General features: G+C 36.5%; 1 protein-coding gene across 4 annotated transcripts in view; it reads left to right on the top strand.

Annotated features, from left to right (window-relative positions):
- The window catches only part of CNTN1 (contactin 1), a 406,368-nt gene that overhangs the window by 261,272 nt on the left and 118,448 nt on the right, over positions 1–26,648 (top strand). For all 4 annotated transcript variants that reach the window (XM_005680162.3, XM_005680161.3, XM_005680163.3 and 1 more), the window contains exons 12-14: positions 5,165–5,315; positions 8,593–8,720; positions 9,021–9,196. In XM_005680162.3, the coding sequence (XP_005680219.1) occupies positions 5,165–5,315; positions 8,593–8,720; positions 9,021–9,196 (455 nt within the window). The remainder of the gene's footprint in view (positions 1–5,164; positions 5,316–8,592; positions 8,721–9,020; positions 9,197–26,648) is intronic.

Genomic DNA, 26,648 nt, shown 5'->3' with positions numbered 1-26,648 from the left:
ATGACCCCTTAATGTATATCTCTGGGTCAGATTTTTATCCTCAGCTGCTATCTCAGTATGAAAAACTTCTTAGCAAAAATGGTCATCTGGGTAAATTCATAGATATCCAAAACTTAGCATGTCTGAAATTAAAGTCACTGTTTCTCATTCATCCAGAACTTTTCCTCTTGAAATGTTTACTGTTCTATAGAATGAAACAATCCATTACATCCTTTTCCCCTATAAATCCTTTTACCCTATAAATCTTTCTGAGATTTTTTTACATTCTTATTTTCATTACAACTACCTTAAATGACACCTTACTATATCATGCCTTTTTCATATTAGTTGAAGTGGCTATCATTGAGTTTAGTTATATTTTAAGTAATTAATCCAGATGGGCAGGCTTCCTCTTCTGGATATGATTACTGAAAAGATAAAACAACAACTCAGTGCAGCCTATTTGATTTTTGCTACACCAAAGGGTAGTTCTTTTAAACAGTTGTACCACTACAAATTGAGTGACACTAAAAGAATGTGAAAGGCAGTGAAATAATAATCAGAAAGTGTTAAAGAAAACTATCTTTTAAAAGAGTTGAAGCCTTCTTAATTTTAACTTTCCCTAATTCTTCTTAAATTTTAAGGATCATATTCCATTTCTTCCCCTTAAAGTCAAAATTCCTTGCTTATATATTCAATCTAGCTTCTTTGGGTATTAAGCAGATGTTTAGGCTTAGGCTTCATACTGTATCACTTTGGTGAAAAGTACAAAGAAATCATTTTGACTTTTAGGAAAGATATTTGGTAAGTTCCAATTATATCCCAAATGTAAACTCTTTTGTTTTCTGTCGTAATTTCTTCTATTTAAAAAAATTAATTTATCATTTTTTTAATTGGAGGATAATTGCTTTACAATATTGTGATGGTTTTTGTAACACATAAACATAAATTGGCATACATGTAACCCTCATCCTGAGGCTCCCTCCCACCTTGCTCTCTATCCTATCCCTCTGGGTTTTCCCAGAGCACCAGCTTTGGGTGACCGTAATTGTTATATATTACAAAATGATAAGAAAATACAACAGTTCAGATTGAAAGATCTCTTTGTCTTCAAACCAAAAATCTTCTAATCATTTAATGTTATTAATGTACTAATTAAGCAAACTGAGCATTTTGAGATTGAGATCAATTCCTGAGCATCTTTATATTTGTTTCAATCTATTTTTTTGTTTATTGCCTATAGAACTGCTGTTTCTCATTCTTCTTTCCTGAGTTATTTACTTAACTTTTATTTATCTATGAAATGATTATTGTGTACTTTCGCTGTACCATGTATTAGTCTATATTAGCCTTGTCTAACTCAATGAAACTAAGCCATGCCCTGTGGGGCCACCCAAGATAGGCGGGTCATGGTGGAGAGGGCTGACAGAATGTGGTCCACTGGAGAAGGGAATGGCGAACCACTTCAGTATTCTTGCCTTGAGAATCCCCAAAACAGTATGAAAAGGCAAAATGATAGGACACTGAAAGAGGAAGTCCCCAGGTCAGTAAGTGTGCAGTATGCTACTGGAGATCAGTGGAGAAATAACTCCAGAAAGTATGAAGGGATGGAGCCAAAGCAAAAACAACAGCCAGTTGTGGATGTGACTGGTGACAGAAGCAAGGTCCGATGCTGTAAAGAGCAATACTGCATAGGAACCTGAAACGTTAGGTCCATGAATCAAGGCAAATTGGAAGTGGTCAAACAGGAGGTGGCAAGAGTGAACGCTGACATTCTAGGAATCAGTGAACTAAAATGGACTGGGATGGGTGAATTTAACTCAGATGACCATTATATCTACTACTGCGGGCAGGAATCCCTTAGAAGAAATGGAGTAGCCATCATGGTCAACAAAAGAGTCCGAAATGCAGAGCCAGACATGCCGGAATGTGAAGTCAAGAGGGCCTTAGAAAGCAACACTACGAACAAGCTAGTGGAGGTGATGGAATTCTAGTTGAGCTGTTTCAAATCCTAAAAGATGATGCTGTGAAAGTGCTGCCCTCAATATGCCAGCAAATTTGGAAAACTCAGCAGTGGCCACAGGACTGGAAAAGGGCAGTTTTCATTCCAGTCCCAAAGAAAGGCAATGTCAAAGAATGCTCAAACTACCACACAACTGCACTCATCTCACATGCTAGAAAAGTAATGCTCAAAATTCTCCAAGCCAGGCTTCAGCAATACGTGAACCGTGAACTTTGATGTTCAAGACGGTTTTAGAAAAGGCAGAGAAACCAGAGATTAAATTGCCAGCATCTGCTGGATCATGGAAAAAGCAAGGGAGTTCCAAAAAAACATCTATTTCTGCTTTATTGATGATGCCAAAGCCTTTGACTGTGTGGATCACAATAAACTGTGGAAAATTCTGAAAGAGATGGAAATACCAGACCACCTGACCTGCCTCTTCAGAAACCTATATGCAGGTCAGGAAACAACAGTTAGAACTGGACATGGAACAACAGACTGGTTTCAAATAAGAAAAGGAGTACGTCAAGGCTGTATATTGTCACCCTGCTTAGTTAACTTACATGCCGAGTACATAATGAGAAATGCTGGGCTGGAAGAAGCGCAAGCTGGAATCAAGATTGCTGGGAGAAATATCAATAACCTCAGATATGCAGATGACACCACCCTTATGGCAGAAAGTGAAGAGAAGCTAAATAGCCTCTTGATGAAAGTGAAAGAGGAGATGAAAAAGTTGGCTTAAAGCTCAACATTCAGAAAACGAAGATCATGGCATTTGGTCCCATCACTTCATGGGAAATAGATGGGGAAACAGTGGAAACAGTGTCAGACTTTATTCTGGGGGGCTCCAAAATCATTGCAGATTGTGATTGCAGCCATGAAATTAAAAGATGCTTATTCCATGGAAGGAAAGTTATGACCCACCTACATAGCATATTCAAAAGCAGAGACATTACTTTGCCAACAAATGTCCATCTAGTCAAGGCTAGATTTTTCCAGTAGTCATGTATGGATGTGAAAGCTGGACTGTGAAGAAAGCTGAGTGCTGAAGAATTGATGCTTTTGAACTGCGGTGTTGGAGAAGACTCTTGAGAGTCCCTTGGACTGCAAGGAGACCCAACCAGTCCATTCTAAAGAGGTCAGTCCTGGATGTTCTTTCGAAGGAATGATGCTAAAGCTGAAACTCCAGAACTTAGTATTTTGGCCACCTGATGTGAAGAGTTGGCTCATTGGAAAAGAGTCTGATGCTGGGAGGGATTGGGGGCAGGGAGGAGAAGTGGACAACAGAGGATGAGATGGCTGGATGGCATCACTGACTCATGGACATGAGTTTGAGTGAACTCCGGGAGTTGGTGATGGACAGGGAGGCATGGTGTGCTGCGATTCATGGGGTTGCAAAAAGTCGGACACAATTGAGCAACTGAACTGAACTGAACTGAAGTCAATAAAGAGAAAAGAGAATATACATACATGCACATGTGTATATATATGTATATATGTATATGTATACGTACACATGTATATGAACGTAGTCTAGCTTCTGTCACTAGAAATTCAAATATTACATAAGCATGAAGTCATTCTAATGACTGGACAAAAGCAACTATTTCATTAAAACTAAACTGATTCAAGAAAAATTCTCATTTTATAAATGAATTTAGACTTTTTAAATATAATTCTATTACATTTTCTCTCATTTTACAAACAATATGTTACCCACAATATTTATTGAACCTAATCAGAGTACCACATGCTGTGTTTGGTATACAACACAAGTTGGCTGTTTACTCCTATATTTATTGCCAATTATAAAACACAAACTAAAAGAACAATGGAATAACCTATATCTTTTCCATAAGAAGTGTGTTCCTCAGAGTATGTTCCTCACTTCCTAGAAGTGCTGAATTTCAGTTTCACCCCAGACCTACTGAGATCTCAGCAGCATTTTTATCGAGATCCTCTGATGGTTCTGATGCTCAGATAAAATTTGAGAACCATGGAACTAGATGATGAAGCACCAAGACCTGGATAAAGATATACTTAGACTCAGAAAAAGCTGTAGAAGGGACAGTTACAGATGACTGGAATATGTGGAAATAGAAGGAATTCCCCCAGAGTCTGGGGGAAGATGAAGAGTTTGAGAAATGAGCCAGATGTGGGGACACTAAAGAAAGTGAGATGTCATTAAGTAAGTGATTCTAGAATCTAACCTGTTTTCATAATTTTTATTCTGTACTTTGAGGTAAGGAGATGTACCGTGTACTCCTCAGTTAATTGAAAACATCATTCCCATAGCTGTTTGTAGGTTGGTCTTAAAGGCAAGGGTCTCTGTTTATTAAGGCATCTCATAGTGTCTGCACATAGTTGGTGCTCAATAAATGTTTGTATAATGAAGGAGGAGTCTTATAGTTTACTGAAAAGAGCATGCTTGTGAATCAGATGAACTAGATTCAAATGTAACTCCCACCTGATAACCCTCTGCCTGCTGCACCTTTGGCAAGTTACATAATCTTAATACATATTAGTTTTCTCAGTTGTAAACTAGAGACTGTTCAAAGTGTAGTTAAAGAATACTAATTGTAAATATGTGTCAGTATTAATAATGGTGCTCCATTTCCTCCAGCCTTTCACTTAACTTCCCTTGTGAAATTGAGTCAAGAAAATTGAATTAGATGTTGCTTAAAAATTGCATTTGACTGCAACTAAAATTTATAATAATCCAGTTATCACCAAGAATTGCATATTTAAAATGGGCAAGATTTAATAAATAAAATATACCTTAGTGAAGTTATTAAAGCAAAGAAAAACTACTAGTATTATGTATGGAATGTCTGTTGGTCATAGTGGATAATATTTGGTGAGATTAATCCTTTCTGGCTTCCCAAGTGGCTCAGCGGTAAAGAATCCACCTGCCAATGCAGGAGACCCAGGTTTGATCCCTGGGTTTTGAAGATCCCCTGAAGAAGGAAATGGCAACCCACTCCAGTATTCTTGCCTGGGAAACCCCATGGACAGAGAATCCTGGTGGGCTACAGTCCATGGGGTCACAAAAAATCAGACACAATGACCAACAGCAACAACCCTTTCTATTGCTTATTAATCAAAAGGAAATAAAAAAGTGCTATAGTATAGAAGAATTTTCTTTTTAGTGAAAAAAGAAAATAACTAGTTCTTTCTTTTTAGCTTTGGCTCCAACTTTTGAAATGAATCCTATGAAGAAAAAGATCCTGGCTGCTAAAGGAGGACGGGTTATAATTGAATGCAAACCTAAAGCTGCACCCAAACCGAAATTTTTATGGAGTAAAGGCACAGAGCGGCTTGTCAACAGCAGCAGGTTAGTCCAGAATGCAGTGCAGCATTTGGAAAAGTTTCCTTTGTAAAGAACCTGTTTTCACATTCATAATGTAGATATTTTTGTTCTAACTTTTCTCCACAGATGATATCACAGTTCTAAGTTAAATTGAAATACTTACCCATCACTGTCCCTATCTATTATAAACATTTAAACATCTACAATTTATAAGGATACTTTAAAATTGAGGCCCAGAGACTTGTGATAAATTGCCCAAGGCTTCAAAAGTAATTAACAATGGGAAATAAAACAGAATCTAATTTTTTCCCTAACAAGCACATCTATAGCCATTCATATTTGATTTAATTTTATGCAATTAGTCTATTAAACATTTCAGTGGGGAAATAAAAGGTAATTCCAAAGTACAAGTCACCTCTTCCCATCTTCCAAAGTGAACAGGAACTTCTAATCTCCCTAACTACCTATCAGTATTTTAGAGGCTTTGGGATAAAACATAAAGTATATGGCTTGCATAGACTATTTGCATAAAAGCCAAACTGAATGGTTTTTATAAGTTTCCCAGAAGAAGTTATGATTATATTGAGTACTAAAGTATGGGGAGAAGCCAGTCACGTTGGGAAATAAGAGAAGTGGGATATGAAGGTTGAGGAGCAAGAAATATTTCATTCAGGGGAGTGTAGTATGTGCAAAGGCCCTAAGGAAGAGGGCAGAGGATGTTTAAAGATTGTAAGAACTAAAATCAGTGCGGCTGTCTTTAGAGGAAAATGAAGAGAGTTAAAGGATGACACATAGTAAGCCAGATGATCAGCAGTGTTTTTTGTGCTGAGAGACTTGGTTTCATCTACAAGTAATGGAAATCTGTCTAGAGGCTTAAATAAAGGAAGGGAAAAGTAGCTTTTGCTTTAAAAAATATTCTGGCAAAAATGTAAAATATAAATCTTCTTATAATAATCCAATAAAGAATGTTAGATGAGTGCTACCATCTCTACTTTTATATACCTAAAGCCTGGAAAGGTTTAAGTAACCTTCTGAAAATATGTCAAATGATCTCTAAGCTAGAACTTTGAACTTGTGCCATGTTGATATGAAATGAATGTATTTCTCTTGTTAGGATAATTGCAGGTATGACTATGTATATGACAGAAATGGAGTGGGAAGGGGTATGCAGGGACAGCAGCTGTTTCCCAGAACACATGAACTTTTATAGTTAACATGTTTGACTAAGAGTTATTAAGACTAACAGAATGATACCTGAAGAATTAATGTTTAAGGACAAGTCAGTTTGTGCAATAAAGCATTGAAACTTTAGCAGTCAGACAACGAATGATACAGACCGTAATCAAAAGGTAGTTCCATTCTCAGGTATTCACTACGACAACAGCCTGGGCCACGGCGTTCCCAACTGGCTGCATCATTAGCTCTCTCTCCTTATTGAAAAAAATCTTGCTCTGATTCCTATGAGGACTCATGTCATAGGCCTCTGCAACCATGGATTTCTCAGAACCATGCTTCATGGATTATACTGAGATAATTTTGGCAACAAGTGACTGATTTATTAAAGACCACGTGGTTCCTGGCTTCTGTGACTGTTTATGTATATCATATTTTCTGAAAATAAGATGTATTTCACTTGTATATGAAATCTAAAATATGACACGTGAACTTATTTATAAAACAGAAACAGACTCACAGACATAGAGAAGAGACTTGTTGCCAAGGAGGAGGAGGTGGGAGGAGGGAGGGGTTGGGAGTTTGGTTTTAGTAGGTGCAAACTATTATATACAGACTGGATAAACAACGAGGTCCTACTGTAAAGCACGGAATAGTCAATATCCTGTAATAAACCATATGGAAAACAATTTTAAAGGTTTATAAAATAAAGTAAAAATCCAGGGATAGATAATCCAATAATGACCCTAAGTGTAAACATTATATAATAAAGTTATATAATAATATATAAAGTATTAATATATGTAATATAAATCATGTATGATATATTATAATATATGTGATATTAATGTCATATGAATTACATGTAAAAATTATAAGAAATGCGTTTTTGGTCTCCTGGCTCTAAGGAAGAGGCAGACAGGCAGAGGAAATAGATTTAAGTTCTGTCATATGAAAGATTTAGTTTACATTCATAGAAGAATTTCCTAAGTAGTAATTTATACAGAAGCTTTCACTAATGGAGGTTTTACAATATCTTTGTTTGAAAGTTTCTAAAAATAAAATATGTTTGTATTTCTCTGTAACTGTGGAAATAGCAGTCTGTTCTAACTTCTAAGTCTGAAGTTCTGAGGTCACTTTCCTGGAAGATCTGGTCTCATATCTTTCAGGCTTGTGACTAGTCTAAGTCTATCTCACAGTGGCTTAAAAATCATTTTACAGTGGTGTGTAGACAGCCACTGCTTCAGTCAGACTCCATGTAGTTCATATATTCAAAATCAGGTTGTTTCAGTGCCTCTTCAGTGTCCCATGTCTCCCTCCTTAAGGAGTTTCTGGAAAATAGTATTTTTCGTTTTGTTTTTTCCTAATGAATGTATATGTTTATTGATATGTTACCTCGTTGGAGACAGGGCTAAAAACAAAGCAGAGAAAAATTCCTGACATCTAATGCAAAGATAGATAAATAAGTAAAGCTGAAGTACTTTTCTGACGAAATATGTATTAGGAAGAAAAATTCTGGGAACAGGGATAGCATGAGGAATGCCCGGACAGTAGCAGAGCCATGTGTGCCTGTGCGCATCTCGTAATATCTAGAGTTGTCAAGCAAAGCTTTACTGAAGGTGCCACTGTGGAAAACCCCGAAGAATGTAGGAAACGAACTGTATTCCTACTAATTTCATACTAACGAAATTGTATTGCGCCTGAAAGGACAATCTGAGGACTGTGGCCCTTACTACGCATGAGGTGGAAAAGTCACTGGAGGGTCCTGAGCTGTAGAGTGACACCAGTGAGCCAGAGAGTGATGTGATATTAGTTATATGACATACATCTTCATGTCTGGCTGACATGTGGGAAAGGAGACTGTGGAGAGACAAGGATGGCAGCAGGAAGGTAGGATGACTGTGATAGTCCGAGAAAAAGATGAAGATCGCTTTCCAAAACAATTTGATGTTGGGAAAGAATGTTCTAAACAAAGGCAGAATGTTTCATCTTTAAAAAGTCTCTGTCAAGCAATTTATATAAAATGTTAATGATACAAAGACGTTAGTGTTTTTAATCTAATACATAGAATAATAACATACTTCATTAAATTAATTTTCTGAAGTTATGTATTTTTTTCATTTCATAGAATACTCATTTGGGAAGATGGCAGCTTGGAAATCAATAACATTACAAGGAGTGATGGAGGTGTCTATACATGCTTTGTGGAAAATAATAAAGGGAAAGCTAATAGCACTGGGACTCTTGTCATCACAGGTAAGACAACAGTTGATTAATTTTACATTTTTTTAAAGTTTAACAATGCTTAGTTTCTAATGTGCCATAAGACATGTGATTCTGTACTAAGCTTATAAGACAATTCATGCTTCCATTTCAAAAGCCTTCTGGGCAAATCTTTTGCTTTGTGAAACTGTTCCTGGAATTTGATTAGTAGACATCTTACTCCTTTGCCCAGGGAACTCAATTACATCAATTTTTATTTTGTAATATACTGGATAATATGGTGTCTCCTAATTTTCTGAAATGTGCTTTACTCCTTTATTTAAAAATATTTAGATCCCACACGAATTATATTGGCCCCGATTAACGCTGATATCACTGTTGGAGAAAATGCCACCATGCAGTGTGCCGCTTCCTTTGATCCTGCCCTGGATCTGACATTTGTTTGGTCCTTCAATGGTTATGTGATCGACTTTAACAAAGAGAACATTCATTACCAGCGGAATTTTATGGTACGTGTTTTATTTATGGCATGTCCTTATTTTCATCTTATTAACATTCTGACAACCCCCATGTGTCCGCATTGGAATTTTTATTACTAAATCATATACCTGAGACTGAAAAGCAGGCAATATTTTTTTCATGGGCCTCCTTGAATTAATCATAGTATTAAGACTTTCTAAAAATTATTAGCCCTGAGGATTTTGGTAGTGAGCCACTAGGGAAGCCGAACAATACTGGAGTGGGTAGCCTATCTCTTCTTCAGTGAATCTTCCTGACCCAGGAACAGAATCATGGTCTCCTGCATTGCAGGTGGATTCTTTACCAGCTGACTACCAGGAAAGCCCTCATTATGTCCATTATCTCTTTATTGTAATACAATTTTTATATTAATGTGCACTCTACCTCATTATATATATACTTTAGGTTCTAAGTGACTTCATTTCAAATGAGGTAAGAGCAAAGAACTTATCTTTTGCTATAATGATGATTTTAAGTCTTTTTTTTTTTTCATTGAGGGTAAGAAATAGACAAAATATATACATGGAAAGCTCAACATTCAGAAAACTAAGATCATGGCATCTGGTCCCATCACTTCATGGGAAATAGATGGGGAAACAGTGGAAACAGACTTTATTTTGGGGGGCTCCAAAATCACTGCAGATGGTGATTGCAGCCATGAAATTAAAAGACGCTTACTCCTTGGAAGCAAAGTTATGACCAACCTAGATAGCGTATTGAAAAGCAGAGATGTTACTTTGCCAACAAAAGTTCATCTAGTCAAGGCTATGGTTTTTCCAGTGGTCAGGTATGGATGTGAGAGTTGGACTGTGAAGAAAGCTGAGCACCAAAGAACTGACGCTTTTGAACTGTGGTATTGGAGAAGACTCTTGAGAGTCCCTTGGACTGCAAGGAGCTCCAACCAGTCCATTCTGAAGGAGATCAGTCCTGGGTGTTCTTTGGAAGGAATGATGCTCCAGTACTTTGGCCACCTCATGCAAAGAGTTGACTGATTGAAAAAGACCCTGATGCTGGGAAAGATTGAGGGCAGGAGGAGAAGGGGATGACAGAGGATGAGATGGCTGGATGGACATGAGTTTGTGTAAACTCTGGGAGTTGGTGATGGACAGGGAGGCCTGGCGTGCTGTGATTCATGGGGTTGCAGAGTCGGTCACGACAGGGACTGAACTGAAAATACATGGAAAGGTTTGGAGAAGTAGTTCATGTGATTTTTAAAGGTCTAAATGGCTGTATTTTAAGAATAGGAAGCATGGTGATGTCACTGTATAGAAATAAAAAAATAGAGGAAAAGGAGGAGGAGGTAATGCAGGAATAACAACTTCCGTAGGAATACCCTTGGTTGCGCTGATAAGGCTACTCAAGTTGTGATGAATTTAAAGTGCAAATTGGTCTCTGCTCCTGTCAGTCTGTTCTCTAGGAAGGCAATCCTTTAGGAGACTAAAGATCTATCTAGATCATATGCTTAAGTAAGAAGACTAAGTTACTTCTTTAAGAAGTCAATTATAGTAAGTTTGAATTAACTCAGTATAGTATTTAAGATTTTTCAAGTGCTATGAAATCTGAAGTTTGATGCATACCTCTCATAATATACTTTCAAATTGTCTGCTGCTGCTGCTGCTAATCTGCTGCTGCTAAGTCACTTTAGTCGGATCCGACTCTGTGCGACCCCATAGATGGCAGCCCACCAGGCTTCTCTGTCCTTGGGATACTCCAGGCAAAAATACTGGAGTGGGTTGCCATTTCCTTCTCCAACACATGCTAAGTCACATCAGTAATGTCCGACTCCTTGTGACCCCATAGATGGCAGCTCACCAGGCTCCTCCGTCCACAAGATTCTCTAGGCAAGAATACTTGAGTGGGTTGCCATTTCCTTCTACGTTCAAATTGTTTAACTATCCTTTAAAAATTCATCTAGAGCATCACACTTTAAAAAGCCAAAACAAGCATTCAGTCAGGTGGAGATTGATTTTACCAGGCTGGAAAGACTTATACTTAATTCTTTATTAGATAGATGCATAAAACAATTATCAACACAGTATCAATATTTATGCCTTCCATATGTCCACTGTAATTCCAGTTTCTTTCTTTCTAATCTAACAGATCTAGGTACAACTGTGCATATACAGAGAATCTACTCTCTTTCAGTTTCTGAACCAAATTTACACTTTAAAACTAAACAGCTGGGAATTTATAGAAGACAATTGTAACAGAACATGTCATACTTTTTCCTTATATGTCTATTTCGATGTGCTTAATCATAAGCATGCCCAACATTAGTAAATTTAGTACCATTGTCTTCGATAATTTCTTCACATTATGTTTTGTTTTGCAAGAAAAGCAAATACCACTCAGTTTTCATTCATTTGAAGAAAAAAAAGTAAACAAAATAGAGGGTTTTTTTTTAAAGTAGACTTTTGAATTTTAGTTTCTTGGTGTTATATACTGAATAATGTCTAAAATGCAGCAAGTATAATTTATATAAGTACTTACTTTTAGCTGCAGTGGAGTCTATAAAAATAAATTGGTAGTTATAAATTGCCCAAATTAAGCTGAAACTTCATATGTCGAGCCTCTATTTTCTTTAAAATAATAGTTTCTTTTTGTTGACTGATTCAAATAAACATCTCAAAAGAAAGAAATTAGAGGAAGGAAGAAAGGAAGGAAGGGAGAGAAGGCGAGAGGAAGGAAAGAAGAGAAAGAGAAGTTGGGGTAGGGGAGAAGAAAAAAGAAAAGAGGGTCATAAAGAAATAACTGAAATACTAATTAAGAAATTAAAATTAAATTGGCTGATAATGATTTAAAAGTTGGCTTAAAGCTCAAAATTCAGAAAACTAAGATCATGGAATCTGGTCCTATCACTTCACACAAATAGATGGAGAAACAGTGGAAACGGTGGCAAACTTTATTTGGTGGGGGGCTCCAAAATCACTCAGATGGTGACTGCAGCCATGAAATTAAAAAATGCTTACTCCTTGGAAGAAAATATGACCAACCTAGACAGAATATTACAAAGCAGAGACATCACTTTGCCAACAAAGGTCCGTCTAGTTAAGGCTATGGGTTTTCCAGGAGTCATGCATGGATGTAAGTGTTGGACTTTCAGAAAGCTGAGCACTGAAGAATTGATAAATTTGAACTGTGGTGTTGGAGAAGACTTTTGAGAGTCCCTTGGACTGCAAGGAGATCCAACCAGTCTGTCGTAAAGGCGATCAGTCCTGAGTGTTCATTGGAAGGACTGATGTTGAAGCTGAAACTCCAATACTTTGGCCACTTGATGTGAAGAGCTGACTCACTGGAAAAGACCCTGATGCTGGGAAAGATTAAAGGCGGGAGGAGGAGAGGACAGAGGATGAGATGGTTAGATGGCATCACCGACAATTGACATGAGTTTGAGTAAACTGCAGGAATTGGTGATGGACAGGGAGGCCTGGTATGGTGCAGTCCATAGGGTCACAAAGAGTCAGACAGGACTGAGTGACTGAACTGAACTCAACTGAACTCAACTGAATAATGTAAAAGTCTTTGATCATCATTCATTCACTGTACGCCTTCCTTCTGGATGTTAACCACAGAGGTTCATACTTTCCCCTCAGAGAAGCCAGAGCAGACCCTAACTGCAGGCCAATGCTCTGGCCTCAGGGACTTAGTTTCAGCTTCATTTCACCAAGTAAGGAGTATAATAATAATCAGTGGCAGAAAACATACTCACTGGCTAAATATGCAACTTCAGTGCAGTTCAGTTCAGTTGCTCAGTCATGTCCGACTCTTTGTGACCCCATGGACTGCAGCAGGCCAGGACTCACTTCAGTTCAGTTCATCGCTCAGTCCTGTCCAACTCTTGGCGACCCCATGAACTGCAGCATGCCAGACCTCCCTGTCCATCACCAACTGCCGGAGTCCACCCAAACCCACGTCCATTGAGTCGGTGAGCATATTGGGCACCTACTGACCTGCGGACTTCATCCTTCAGTGTCCTATCTTTTTGCCTTCTCATGCTGTTCATAGGGTTCTCAAGGCAAGAATACTGAAGTGGTCCATCACCAATTCCCGGAGTTTACAAACTGATATCCATCGAGTCAGTGATGCCATCCAACCTTCTCATCCTCTGTCCTCCCCTTCTCCTCCCGCCTTCAATCTTTCCCAGCATCAGGGTCTTTTCAAATGAGTTAGCTCTTCGCATCAGGTAGCCAAAGTATTGGAGTTTCAGCTTCAACATCAGTCCTTCCAATGAACACTCAGGACTGATTTTCTTTAGGATGGACTGGTTGGATCTCCTTGCAGTCCAAGGGACTCTCAAAAGTCTTATCCAACACCACAGTTGAAAATCATCAATTCTTCGGTGCTCAGCTTTCTAAAAGTCCAACTCTCACATCCATACATGACTCCTGGAAAAACCATAGCCTTAACTAGACAGACCTTTGTTGGCAAAGTAATGTCTCTGCTTTTTAATATGCTATCTAGGTTGGTCATAACTTTTCTTCCAAGGAGTAAAAGCAAAGGCACACTTTTAGCACTTTGTAGATGGACAAGTCAATTTAATTCTGTAAATAATTTTAAAAACCAGAAAAGAAATGTATTTTAAAATAAATTGTTAAACTTAACTCAGTCTTTTGAACCTAAAAAAGACCAGTAACACTTTCCCTTGCATCTTCCTTCTTTTTCAAAGCAGTTTCAAAGTCATACTTCACTGTTAAATGTTTCTGATCCATATTTTGTAAGAGAGTCCTAATGAGTAGCAGTTGCTTCTGAGGTTACTAATAGACCACTCTCAGAAGAAGAGGCTCTTCCAATCTAAAACTCAGTTAATGAACACATAATAGTGATGGCAGGTATGGGGAAAGCAAATGTGAGGAAAGGATCACAGCTGCCTGGATTTGTCTATTATTCAAGTTGCACTATTAAAGACATCAATATATAATGCTGGAGATTTTAAAATCATGTTTTCATATTTTATTTAATTCTGGCAACATTTTAATTATTAAATATCATGTAGTCACTCAAAAATATAACATTGAACCCATACTATAGCAGAAACAGTGATACGCACTAGAGTAAAGAAAACTCTGAATAAGACAAATGCAGGCACTATTGCGATCTATTTTGATGGGGCTTTTTCTGTAAACCTACATCACTGGAAATGCCTTGAGCAGTAACTATGTAGTTTCCTTTACTTACAGAAATACCTGTTAGACCATAACATTTTGAAGTGTATCCATATTCCATTGGAGGTCAAAGAAGCCCAGCTAAAGAATTGTGGACTGACTGACATGACAACTGTGGGTTCAGCAAAAATTGTTTTTTAAAAGGCGATCATCAAGATTATGACTCAGACATTGGAGTAGCTAAGTAACTATGCAAGGACTCAGAACATGTGAAATTCCTAAAAAATTTATTGACAGATAATTTTGCCTTAATTACATTACACATAATAAAAGAAAGCCCTTTACATTTTTTGTAGGGAAAAAAAAACACAAATACAAGCACTGATCTAAAATCATAGCTACCCTATGAGTTTAAAATTCAAATTTAAATAATTTGGAAAAAAATGATGTGGTAGTTATAGCAGTTAACAAAACTATCATCATATTTAAATCATTTACATTGCTAAAAATTAATAAAAACTCTAATTCATGAAGAATATAGACATCAAAATTTAAACTTGTAATTTTAAGAATTTGTTTGTATTTGCTAGTTTGATTTCAGAAATATATTATATTCAATAATCAAGCATTCTTGATTTTAGCTTGCTATCCTTGATCTTGCCACTATGTGGCAACCTTACATAAGGTTTTAAATTTCACAACATGGACTCTGGAACTTGAAGTTTTTTCAAACTAAACAAATAAATTTCCTTAGATCGAAGATGTATGATTTAATTTTTTTCTTTCTACTTCTTCAAATTATATTCATATAATTATCAAGGGAAAAGTAACTATAATTTTGAAGATGTGCATTTCCTTTAAGAATTTATAGTGATCTATAAAATTTAAATACATAAATAACATTTCTATTACATTTATAATCTTGCTTTATGTAAAACTCTTTTGAATTAGTTAATTTTAAAGTGGAGCTATTAATTTTAAAGCTGTAAGTAAACAGTAATGATTATAGAAAAAGACTTAAAAGTTACCTATATAATTTACCTGTCATGTTATTTATCTTGTCACTATTCAAATAAATATTCACTGAGTATTGTATGGCTATGTAATCAGGGTCAGTAAATGTTTCATTTGAACTTGAATTTATGCATTGATGTTAAGTATTCTTATATTTATACATATATATGAATTACAAATGTCATAACTTTGGAACTTTGATACAATAAGCTTATAATTAGTTTATCTGGCATTCTTTTATTCTGTTAAAATTGTATGGCAAATACATAAATTTTTCAAGTCCAAATATAAAATGATTTTTATTTTGATTTTCCAATCCAGTAGCTACCTCTCCTTTAGAGTAAATAAAAAAGTAGCGTGATTTTACGTACTAATTTAATTTTTAACCCCTTTTGTCTAGAAAAGACCTGAGACACTTTACCAAAAAATATATATTTATAACATATCATTTTTTGCCTCTCCCATGGTGATACCTGGTATGCAGGTTTTTTTTTTTTTTCAAGAATTTTTGACATCTACTTTGAGTCATTTTCTATCAACTATTCGTCAATTCTCCCTGTCAGAGCCACTATCTAAGTTTAAGTTTCTTTAACCTTCTAATTCTGGTATTGCCACTGAAATAACTTAGCTCTTTTTCTAATTAAAAATAAAAGTTAAAATTATAATTCAGGTAGAAGATTTTATATACCTGTTTTGAATTCATAAATATCATATAAATTGTTCAGAGACTTTGCCATAACTGGAGCTCTAAGCTCTATGTTTTTTCATTTCTTATTCTGTGACTCTGAATCAGTGATTAAGTCTCCCTAAGTTTCATATTTCCCCCTTGGTAAAATTTTATAATTCACCTACTTCATTAGTTACTTCATTGGGTTTGCAACATGGATTACTTCATAGTATTTTTGTGAGAACTCAATGAGAGAATGCCTATAAAGTGCTTGGCACAAGATCTGGCAAACTGTAAGTGGTTTATTACTAATACTTTTATAGTAGAGCAATCATTCTTCATTGAAAATTCCAGAAGATTTTGCCAGATAGTCTTGTCTGGTTACAGATCCCATTTTTCATGATTTATATTTTGCACTGCTTGCTTTGCTGAATACCTAGTCTGAGACAAAAGACTCTAGGTTTTTCCTTGCTGAGAACGATGGAGAGATGATAAATAGTCAACATTTTATTGAGTTTGGCAAGTGTTGGGCCTAATGTTTTTCTTGTATTTCTCAGTCGATCTTCATATTTTCTATGGAGCATATATTACTGTGATTGTCTCAATTTCCAAGATAAGGAAACAGCATTTGAAAGGTTAAGTAGCTTATCCAAAGTCATATAACTTGCTGGTGGTAGAGGATTTGAAACCAAGATGGTTTGATTGCAGACCCTGTGGTCCTCCCCACTTCAGTTTCCAATCCGTTGGCTGGTACTCATGTCTATATCTATTTAAATAATCTCCCTCCCCATTATTTGCAACACTATTAGACAACAGTTGAACAGCAGTTCTACTCCTAACTTATTCTATATCTTGTTTAATGAACTTTGTAAAAATTTCATTCACTTTTGGTTGTGTTGGGTCTTTGATGTGTGCAGGCTTTCCTCTAGTTCAGGTGGTGGGGTGGTGGGGCTACTCTTCATTGCGATGCCTGCACTTCTCATTGCAGTGGCTTCTGTAGTTGTGAAGCACAGGATTTAGGCATAGTGACTTCAGTAGTTGTGGCTTGGGGGCTCTAGAGTATGTGCTCAGCAACTGTTTATTTGCTCCATGGCATAATGGAATCTTCCCAGACTAGATCAAACACGTGTCCCGTACATTGGTAGGCAGATTCTTATCCACTGTAATAACAGAGAAGTCTTAATGAAATTTTTATGTTCACGCAAAATTATCCAAATTACCTTATTCTCCCTACACTTTTAGCAAACATTTTGTACATAGTAAGTCAAGTCTACAGAGTTCCAGGTGGTTCTTAATTATCTCCTTTAGCAAGATAGGTTATACGTGTGTTTGCAGGTACGTGGCAACATATTTGTTCTGACTGCATAGACAACATTCAAAAAAGACAGATATTTTTTACCCTAAGGCTAAAAGGAAATATTAATTCTACTGAAAAATGTGTTTAAATTTGAAACACATGTATCTCAAGTATTATGAACTTGAACAGATATTTTGCTTCTGTGTGTATGAAAAGAGAGTAACAATAATAAAAAGGAAGTCATTATTTTTCTTTTAATTTCATTGGTTCTCTGTCATTGTCAAGCAAGAAGGTAATCATTGTCCAGAGTAATGAGGCAACAAATATCTGTGGAAAAAGAGCATTAGGCCACAATCCAGGCAAATAAATCAAATTAGACCTGAAGAAACAGAGCAGAAAGACCAAGAAGACACAGTGAGATGATGTGAGCTCTAAAATGATGGTTCTAAACCAGGAACAACTTTTCTCCCCAGGGAAATTTAGTCATATCTGGGGACATTTTTGGTTGTCACAGCTGAGGGGAGGTGGTGTAGTATTGGCGCCTGTCTAGCATGCGTGCTGCTAAACGTCCCATAATGATGAGGACAATCCACAACAGAAAATTATCTTGACCAGACTGTCGATCGGGTCAAAGTTGAGAAATGCTGTTCTCAAGGAAGATTAAAAAAAAAAAAAGACGATAAGAGGACTGAAAAGTCTTAAGCATGGTATGTTGGAAACAAGGAGAAGTTATATTATTTTGAACAGATGACAGTGCTGAAGACAAAGGAATGATGAGATATATAAAGATACATGAATCATTTTTCAAAATATATTGAATGTATTTTGTGAATTTAAGACTCTGAAATTCTGATGAATGGTGGCCGAAAGGGATACGTAAAAATTCCTCTGACATAGTTCTATGACCTACAAACAATTTAAAGTGTCAGTTACCTCTGCCCAAACTGTTTCTCTACTAACGTTAATTAATTGGAAAAGAGAATTCTCTCATACCTCATCTTGTATGAATTTTCTCAAACTCCCTTTTGCTATGCTAAAAAGCCTACTTGTACCATGTTTTACATTTTGCCATTTTCCCCCAGTAAACATGGAGGGAGGTGGGTTCCTATGCTCACTAGATGTATCTATACTTAGCTTGGCTTTTTCTGTATCATCACACTTCCAGGGTAGAGATCATGCCAACTAAAGTTATTCTCTAACAGAGAGTTCCACAGTCTAGTCTTTAGGAAGCATTTGTTGAAGATCATACTCAGTTCAGTTCATTCACTCAGTCGTGTCCAACTCTTTGCAACCCCTTGGACTGCAACACGCCTGGCTTCCCTGTCCATCACCAACTCCTGGAACTTAATCTCATGTCCATTGAGTTGATGATGCCATCCAACCATCTCATCCTCTGTTGTCCCCTTCTCCTCCTGCCTTCAATCTTTCCCAGTATCAGGGACTTTTCTAATGAGTCATTTCTTCGCATCAGGTGGCCAAAGTATTGGAGCTTCAGCTTAAGCATCAGTCCTTCCAATGAATATTCAGGACTGATTTCCTTTAGGATTGACTGGTTTGATCTCCTTGCAGTCCAAAGGACTCGAGAGTCTTTTCTAACACCACAGTTCAAAAGCATCAATTCTTCGGCACTCAGCTTTCTCATATCCATACATAACTACTGGAAAAACGACAGCTTTGACTAGATGGACCTTTGTTGGCAAAGTAATAAATAGAACTAAGCATATATGGCTGGAAGTCTTTATTCTTCAGAAATGCATTGGCTTGAAAAAATTTCCAAAAATTCATTCAAAATTAAAGTCTCATTTGTTTTACGTAAAACTCCTTGCATACTTAACTATCACTGGAGTAATTATTCTGGTTCTTTATGCTTGCAAAATATAGTGTGAATATAGAAATACATATATAAGATAAAAGGGAAAATAAGCATAAACTTTTGGTGTCTTAGGAATTTTATTTTATAATTTCATGTTGTTGATTTTGATGTTTTATTTATTATCTCACACTAGAAATATACTATTTTGTCATTAGCTATCATATTCCTGCAAAATATAACTTTTTTAAAATCTAGTTTTTAAAAACAGAACATTATCTAAAGATCTAGAATTCTGTTGTGGTTTTGCCCTTGACAAATTATATGACCTTCAGCAAAGCAGTCACTCTGAGCCTCAGGCTTCTCATCTGTCATAAGAGGAAGTTGGGCCACAGCAGAAATTTTGAAAACAGCAACAGAAGGCTTTTAGCAGCAGAATTCTTTTCCCAAAGAAAAATTATATTTAAATTAAAACTCAAATAAATATCCAAGGTGAAGTTAAAATTACTCTGACTGAAGAAATTATATGCACAATTTCTGAGAATCTGTTTGTGAGGATTTCACGGTTGTAGGAGCCCAAAGACCTAAGTGTAGGGTCTCTCACATCTTCCTATCCAAAAACACATCTTGTTCTGATCCCTTCTTTTTACCAAGCAATCCATGAAGGTTTTGGAACTCTAAGGCTAATGGAAATCAATTCAAAAACCACAAAAATTAGCAATGTTCCAGGTTTTCTTTCAACTCTAAAATATGGGTGCTAAACCTACGGCTTTCATGGCTTTTCCATCATTTAAAATGCCTAGTAGACATCCCCTTCCTTGTGAATTTTAATTTAAAATGATCCAGTTTACCACAATTGAACACTTCAGCCATCAGAATAGCCAAATTTAGGGATAGTCAGTGTTCCACTGATCCTATAAGTACTGAGCAGCATCTTAGTAGTTGTCCTACATGATTTCCCTAATATATTTAAGTGTGTCTATTTGTTATGACAATACTCATTTTCATAAATTTTTTGTAAGCTCTATCTTTTCACGTTTTTTTTTAACATTCAAGCAAATTTAGAGCTGATACATTACTTAAAATTACACTAACTTGAATATGTTATTTATGCCATGTGTGAAAATTATTTTGTGATTAAGATAATGGCCTTTTTTGGAGATTCAATTTAATGTTTTAAGAAATGAATTATAGTATCAGTAATTTATTTTCAAGGGTTCAATACTAGATAGATGCATAACTTGATACATAGATAAAAGCAAATATGGCAAGAAATTTTTAATTGTTGAAGCTAATTGATTAGTATATGGGTGGCCATTGTACTATTCTATTTTCTTATGCTTGAGTGTTTAGGTTAAAATTTAAATAAAAAAGAAAATAATAACATGTTGTATTTTTCCTGTTGTGAAAAAATATCCACTTTTACCTACTAAACTGTGAACCTAAATTCAAATGTTTGATCATGAAGTACTGCTTTGGCAGCAGCTTAACTTGGTGAAAATAGGTTAACTATTGAGCCTTCTTTGTTGTTGTTGTTGTCTGGTCATTAAGTTGTGTCTGACTCTTTTGTGACTGCACAGACTGTAGCCCACCAGGGCTACATTCTCTGTACATGGGATTTCTCAGGCAAGAATACCGGAATAGGTTGCTATTTCCTTCTCCAGGGGATCTTCCGAACCAAGGGAATGAACCTGGGTCTTCTGCTCGGCAGGTGGATTCTTTACCACTGAGTCACCTGGGAAGCCTTCTACCAGTAGAAGGCTTAAATTAAAATCTCAAATTCCTTATCCATAAAATAGAAAGATTAACAATATCACCCTGAACATTATACAAAAAATAAGAAAATATATTTAATGTAGCTAGCACATTGCCAAGCATCTAGCCTAGTGTGTGTGTGTGCTCAGTTATGTCTGACTCTTTGTGACCCTATAGACTGTAGACCACCAGGATCCTCTGTCCATGGGAGTCTCCAGGCAAGGATAGTGGAGTGGGTTGTCATTTCCTCCTCCAGGGGAACTTCCTGGCCTGCGGAATGAACCTGAGTTTCCTGCATCTCCCGCATTGGCAGGCAGATTCTTTACCACTAAGCCAAGCATCTAAACAGCCTTTAATAAATAAGTTAGATCAAATATTAATAGTTCACAGTAGCAATAGCAATGGCAGTAGCAATAGTAGAAGTTGTACTGGCATTCTTAATAGTGGTGTTAGTAGCAGCAGAAGTAGTATCCTAGTAACAGCAACAGTGGTGGCAGTAGTAGCGGTTGTAGTAACAGTAGTGTTGTGTCCTCATCTTTAAAATAAAGTTAAGAATAGTACCTCTCTTCCAGGGTGGTGGTTGTAAATGAATTTTCACATGCAAAGTATTTGTATTAGCCTCTGGCACCTATAAAACCCTTACTAAATATTAGTTGTTGTGTTGATGATGGTGATGTTAAAGTTTGCAGTTGCATCTGATGAATTTGCTACAGTTATCCCTTCTTTAACCTAGCAAGCCAAAAGTAAAAAAGAAAAATATTTTCCTAGATATAGCATGTTTCATACATATTTATTAATTTTCCTTATAGGTTTCTAAAATATTCTCTTTAAAGGCTCTGCTTTTGTCCACCCTTCTATATTTGTCTCTTCATTCTGAACTTCAATATAACAAAAGAAATGTTTCTATAGAGACACTGTGAGTTCTAAGCTTTATTCAGACCTTGTATATACATACCATTTAGCATATTTCTTTGTTCATTATGGTTAATTGAATTTATTAATACAACTTAGTAATTCAGATTCATTTACACTATAAGAATAATTTTTCAAAGTTAGTTCATGGGAGAGGGGGAAGGAAGGAATGGACATTTATATTTTGGAAGTCTTTTGACTTAAACTTGGGAAATTTCTCAGTGGTAAACCACATATACACTTTGGAACATCCCTGAGCTGTGCTATCACAATTTCCAGTATGTGATTCAACCCTCCTCATATGAAGGGAAGCATTTTGTAATTCAGCCAAGCAGTGGTTTGTAGTGAAAATATAGAGAGCATTTGTATCTAATTTGCGGCTAGAATGTGCTGAGATCCATGATCTTTACTTGCTTTGCAAGCGTTCTGTCAACCACTGAGAACCTCAACTTCTCTTGAGGTATGGAAAGCCCTAGCATTATTTATAAAAGCTTCAGCAAAGCTTTTGTCCATACACAACTCTATTGGAAGTGATATATTTTTTCTTTGCTTTCCTTTTGAGGTGTTTCAATACCACACCTTCACCAAAAACAGACCAAATGAGAATAAATGTTAAAGTACCTTATTATTGTTTTATGTGAATAGACCTATCATTAGCTATGTAAGTCCTAATGTTTAAAACAGGGCTGCCATTTAAAATGAGTTTAGCATTAAACTTTTAGAAGAGTTTAGTTAAAAGTTTTTAAGGAGTTAATTCTGAAGATTCAGTAAGTATAACTTTAATATGATACTTTAAGACATAAAATAGTTTGTGTTTTTCATTGCATGTGAAAAGTATAAAAAATATGACCACATTATTCCTCTCAGAATTAAGTAAGTGAATATAAAGAAGCAATATGCTTCAAACTGAGATTTGGGGAGGAAATTATAGCAATTTCATTAAAAGAAGATTATTAGGTATATGGCATTCAAGTATTTTACAAAGGGTAGTTATGGTTCCACAATTTTTAAAAATTATTTTTTCCCTCATTTTTTTATTATAAGGTTGAATTTTTTAAAAATTAATTTTTGAAGTGTTTTATTTTTGTTAATTCCAATCTAATCACATAGCTCATTAAAACAGCCAGAGTTTAACAACAGGATTATCTTTCATTAGATACATGAAGCAACCAAAGTAGTGAGTTCACATAATAAAAGCATATAATAGAACTAAGTGCTTTTCACTTCATGCAAACATTATTCTTTCTCAAATATAGCTATTATCTTGTGTCATAATATTGTTAAATTGTTTTATTTAGTATCTTTTCATTACTGAATATTCAGTGTCAAAAATTCAGTCTATTAAGGATGTAAAAGTACATCAGTCTGTTTTATAAATATATAGTAATTAACATTTTTATTTTACTATAGTTACTTTATATTATTTTTTCTCACTAGAATTTTCTTGAAAAATACGTGCCAGTTAGCCTCTATGATGGCTCAAGAAAAACTCTATTACTTTCCCCATATACACAATTTTACTCTGTATTTACTTCAAATATTTTTAAAGAGTTAGAAATAATAAAATAATATTTATTTACTTCCTCTCTTACTTGAATTCTACTTAGTAGGAATATGAGGAGTTCATTATGAGGACTTGGCTAACTACAAAGTTGGGCAAGTTCCCAAGACAATCTTCAATTCTGAAACCAACTACAAGTTCCAAGAGTTGCCAAAACCACCCTCAGCTTTGATTTTCTAGAATTCCCTGAAAGCTATTATGCTTATGATTATAATTTATTACCTGAATGCTGCTGCTACTGTTTAGTCACTAAGCTATGTCCGACTGTTTAGTCACTAAATTGTGTCCGACTCGTTGCTACCCCGTGGAATAACATGCAGATTAAAATCAGCCAAGGGAAGAAGTGCATGGGGTAGAGTCCAGAAGATGTACCAAACACAGAGCTTCCATTGTTCTCTCCCCAAGGAATCAAGATGCGTTACTGTATCACTTTGGTGTGTGGCAGTATGCACAGAGTATTGCCAACCCGGGAGTCTTTCTTGAGCTTTGATGTCCAGAGATTTAGTTAGGGCTTAATCATATGGCATTGATTGATTGCCCAAATATAATAGTTAATCTCAATCTCTAGATTGATGGTTACTACATGACTCAAAGCTACTACTTGGAGAAGGAAATGGCAACCCATTCCAGTGCTCTTGCCTGGATAAAATCCCATGGACAGAGGAACCTGGTAGGCTGCAGTCCGTGGGGTTGCTAAGAGTTGGACACCATTGAGCATCTTCACTTTCACTTTTCACTTTCATGCACTTGAGAAGGAAATGGCAACCCACTCCAGTGATCTTGCCTGGAGACTCCCAGGGACAGGGGAGCCTGGTGGGCTGCCATCTATAGGGTTGCACAGAGTTGGACATGACTGAAGTGACTTAGCAGAAGCAGCAGCAGCAAAGCCACTCATGTCATGTCTGATTCTTTGCGACCCCATGAATTGCAGCACGCCAGGCCTCCCTGTCCATCACCAACTCCCAGAGTTCACTCAGACTCACGTCCATTGAGTCAGTGATGCCATCCAGCCATCTCATCCTCTGTCATCCCCTTCTCCTCCTGCCCCCAATCCCTCCCAGCATCAGAGTCTTTTCCAATGAGTCAATTCTTTGCATGAGGTGGCCAAGTACTGGAGTTTCAGCTTCAGCATCATTCCTTCCAAAGAAATCCCAGGGCTGATCTCCTTCAGAATGGACTGGTTGATTCTCCTTGCAATTAGAGTAGAAAGGAATAGTTACAATGAAAATATACAAGGGACAACTCCTTAACTGGGACTTTGGATTCCAGAGGAGAAAGGAGCAGCTAACAACTTGAAGCTAACCAAGTGATAGAAGTTGGAAATGAGAGAATTCAGGCAATGGAAACGATACGTAAACAACATTGTAAACACATAGAACACATAGTAAAGTGTAAGTTACTGGGGTGCAAGAAGTGGGAAAGGAAGTAGCAAGAATGCGTACTTCATCCTGACACCAAAATAAGTCTCATCATGTGCTTACAAAATGCTGCAATTGTGATGCTGTTATGTCACTTCAGTTGTGTCTGACTCTGTGAGACCCCATATACGGCAGCCCAGCAGGCTCCCCCGTCCCCGGGATTCTCCAGGCAAGAACACTGGAGTGGGTTGCCATTTTTGCTTGTAGCTAAAAACTAAGTACATATTATCTCAAGATCTGATGTCAGAAGTCTTAATAAGCATGTCGACTTGTCCATTCAGATGATGTACGTTTGGTCTTATGTTCCTGGCACTGCTGTGCTGGTCCTAGAGATACAGCACATACAGCCGTATGTGAGTAACACAGGGATACAAAGCTGAATAAAGTAGGAAAGGCTTTTCCTTCAGGGAAACCAACTTTAATCATATAATTGTATAAATATTTTACTGAAATGAGATATATAATTGCACATTAAGTAAATTGTGCTACAGCTAAACATAACAACAGAAAGTAGAAAGACTGCCTTAGGGAAATGACTTGAACTGATTCTGGTCGGGGAGGGTAAATGTTATTTTGGTGAAGGTGGGAAGAGGGTAGGATATAAGGGGACCAAATCCAGGAGAGGAAACACTCTGGAGAACAAAAGATAAGAGATAACAAGATATATTAAACCCTAAAAAGGGAATGTTCTGGAAAGCAGAGTGTAAGTGAAATAGTGGCACTTGGTGAGCTGGAATATTGGACAGAATTTAGAGAATGGATCCAGGTTGACCATCATAACACTTACAGCTTTTATTCCAAGAAGGGGAATATTTTTAAAGGTTTTTGTTTGTTTTTATAGAAAGGGATAATTCGATCATATTTGCATTTTTAAAGGGTCACTGTGGGTGCCAAGTGGAGAAGAGAATAAATGGGACTGGGGTGGAGGTCATGACCAAATAGGATATAGTAGTTCAGTGACAGATATTAGTAGCTTGGATAAAGGCAGAGGAATTGTGATGAAGAGAAAGGGATAAATTCAGTAATTCATATGATGGAACTGAAACTGAAGAAGAGAAAGGGTTGAGAGTTTTCTCAAAATTTCTGGAAAATGTGCTCTCACAGATGATAAGAAAAGTTGAATTTTGGGGGACAGAAGGTCAATCATGCAAAATGAGTTTAAGAAGCAGGAACCAGCTTGAAATGGATTGAGGAGTAAGAGGTAAATAAATGGCAAAAGCTAAAAACAGAAAGTTGGGTTTTGATAATTAGGTATGGTCAGGAAGCAAGCAATCATATAAGAATTAAGCAGCTTAATATAAGGAAAGAAGAACAGTTGATTGTTTCTAGAGGAAACAAGAAAGAGCAGTGAGAGGTAAGCTACGGGACTGGGAACAAACACCAACAAGATGGCAGCGAACTGGGAGAAGTAAAGGTCACTGAGAAATCCTTAATAAAAGTATGACCTATAGGACTTTTAAGAACAGAAATATATATTGGATGATAATTGCTCTACTTTGTGGGATACAACCAATTCCTTGAACTTCAACTCTCCTGTAAACCTACTGTACTAGGGGAAACATTGTGTTAATAGGTTTCAAGGCAAAATAGAGAAAGGGCTGGTCTGAGGCTCCTTAGTATGGCAAAAAAAAAAAAAAAAAAAAAAAAATGGACAAGAGAACAGAGGGAAAGAAACCCCCTACCTTAGGAATGCACAGAAATCTTGAAATCTGGATTTTTACCCAATTTAGACCTCAAGGGGCAGGAAGATCTACAACTAACACGAAATTGTGTTATCTCTAGCTGTGTTTTTACTGAAACTGGCTAAGAGCAAGGAATAAGGTGTGTGGCCACTGACCAGATATTTATATGGAGATAGCAGTATTCTGTTACAGTCAATTGAATCAATTTGTTCAGATTAGCTAAA

Source organism: Capra hircus, chromosome 5 (genome assembly GCF_001704415.2).
Source record: "Capra hircus breed San Clemente chromosome 5, ASM170441v1, whole genome shotgun sequence".
NCBI classification, from domain to species: Eukaryota; Metazoa; Chordata; class Mammalia; order Artiodactyla; family Bovidae; genus Capra; species Capra hircus.
This window is presented reverse-complemented; position numbering and strand designations above follow the sequence as displayed.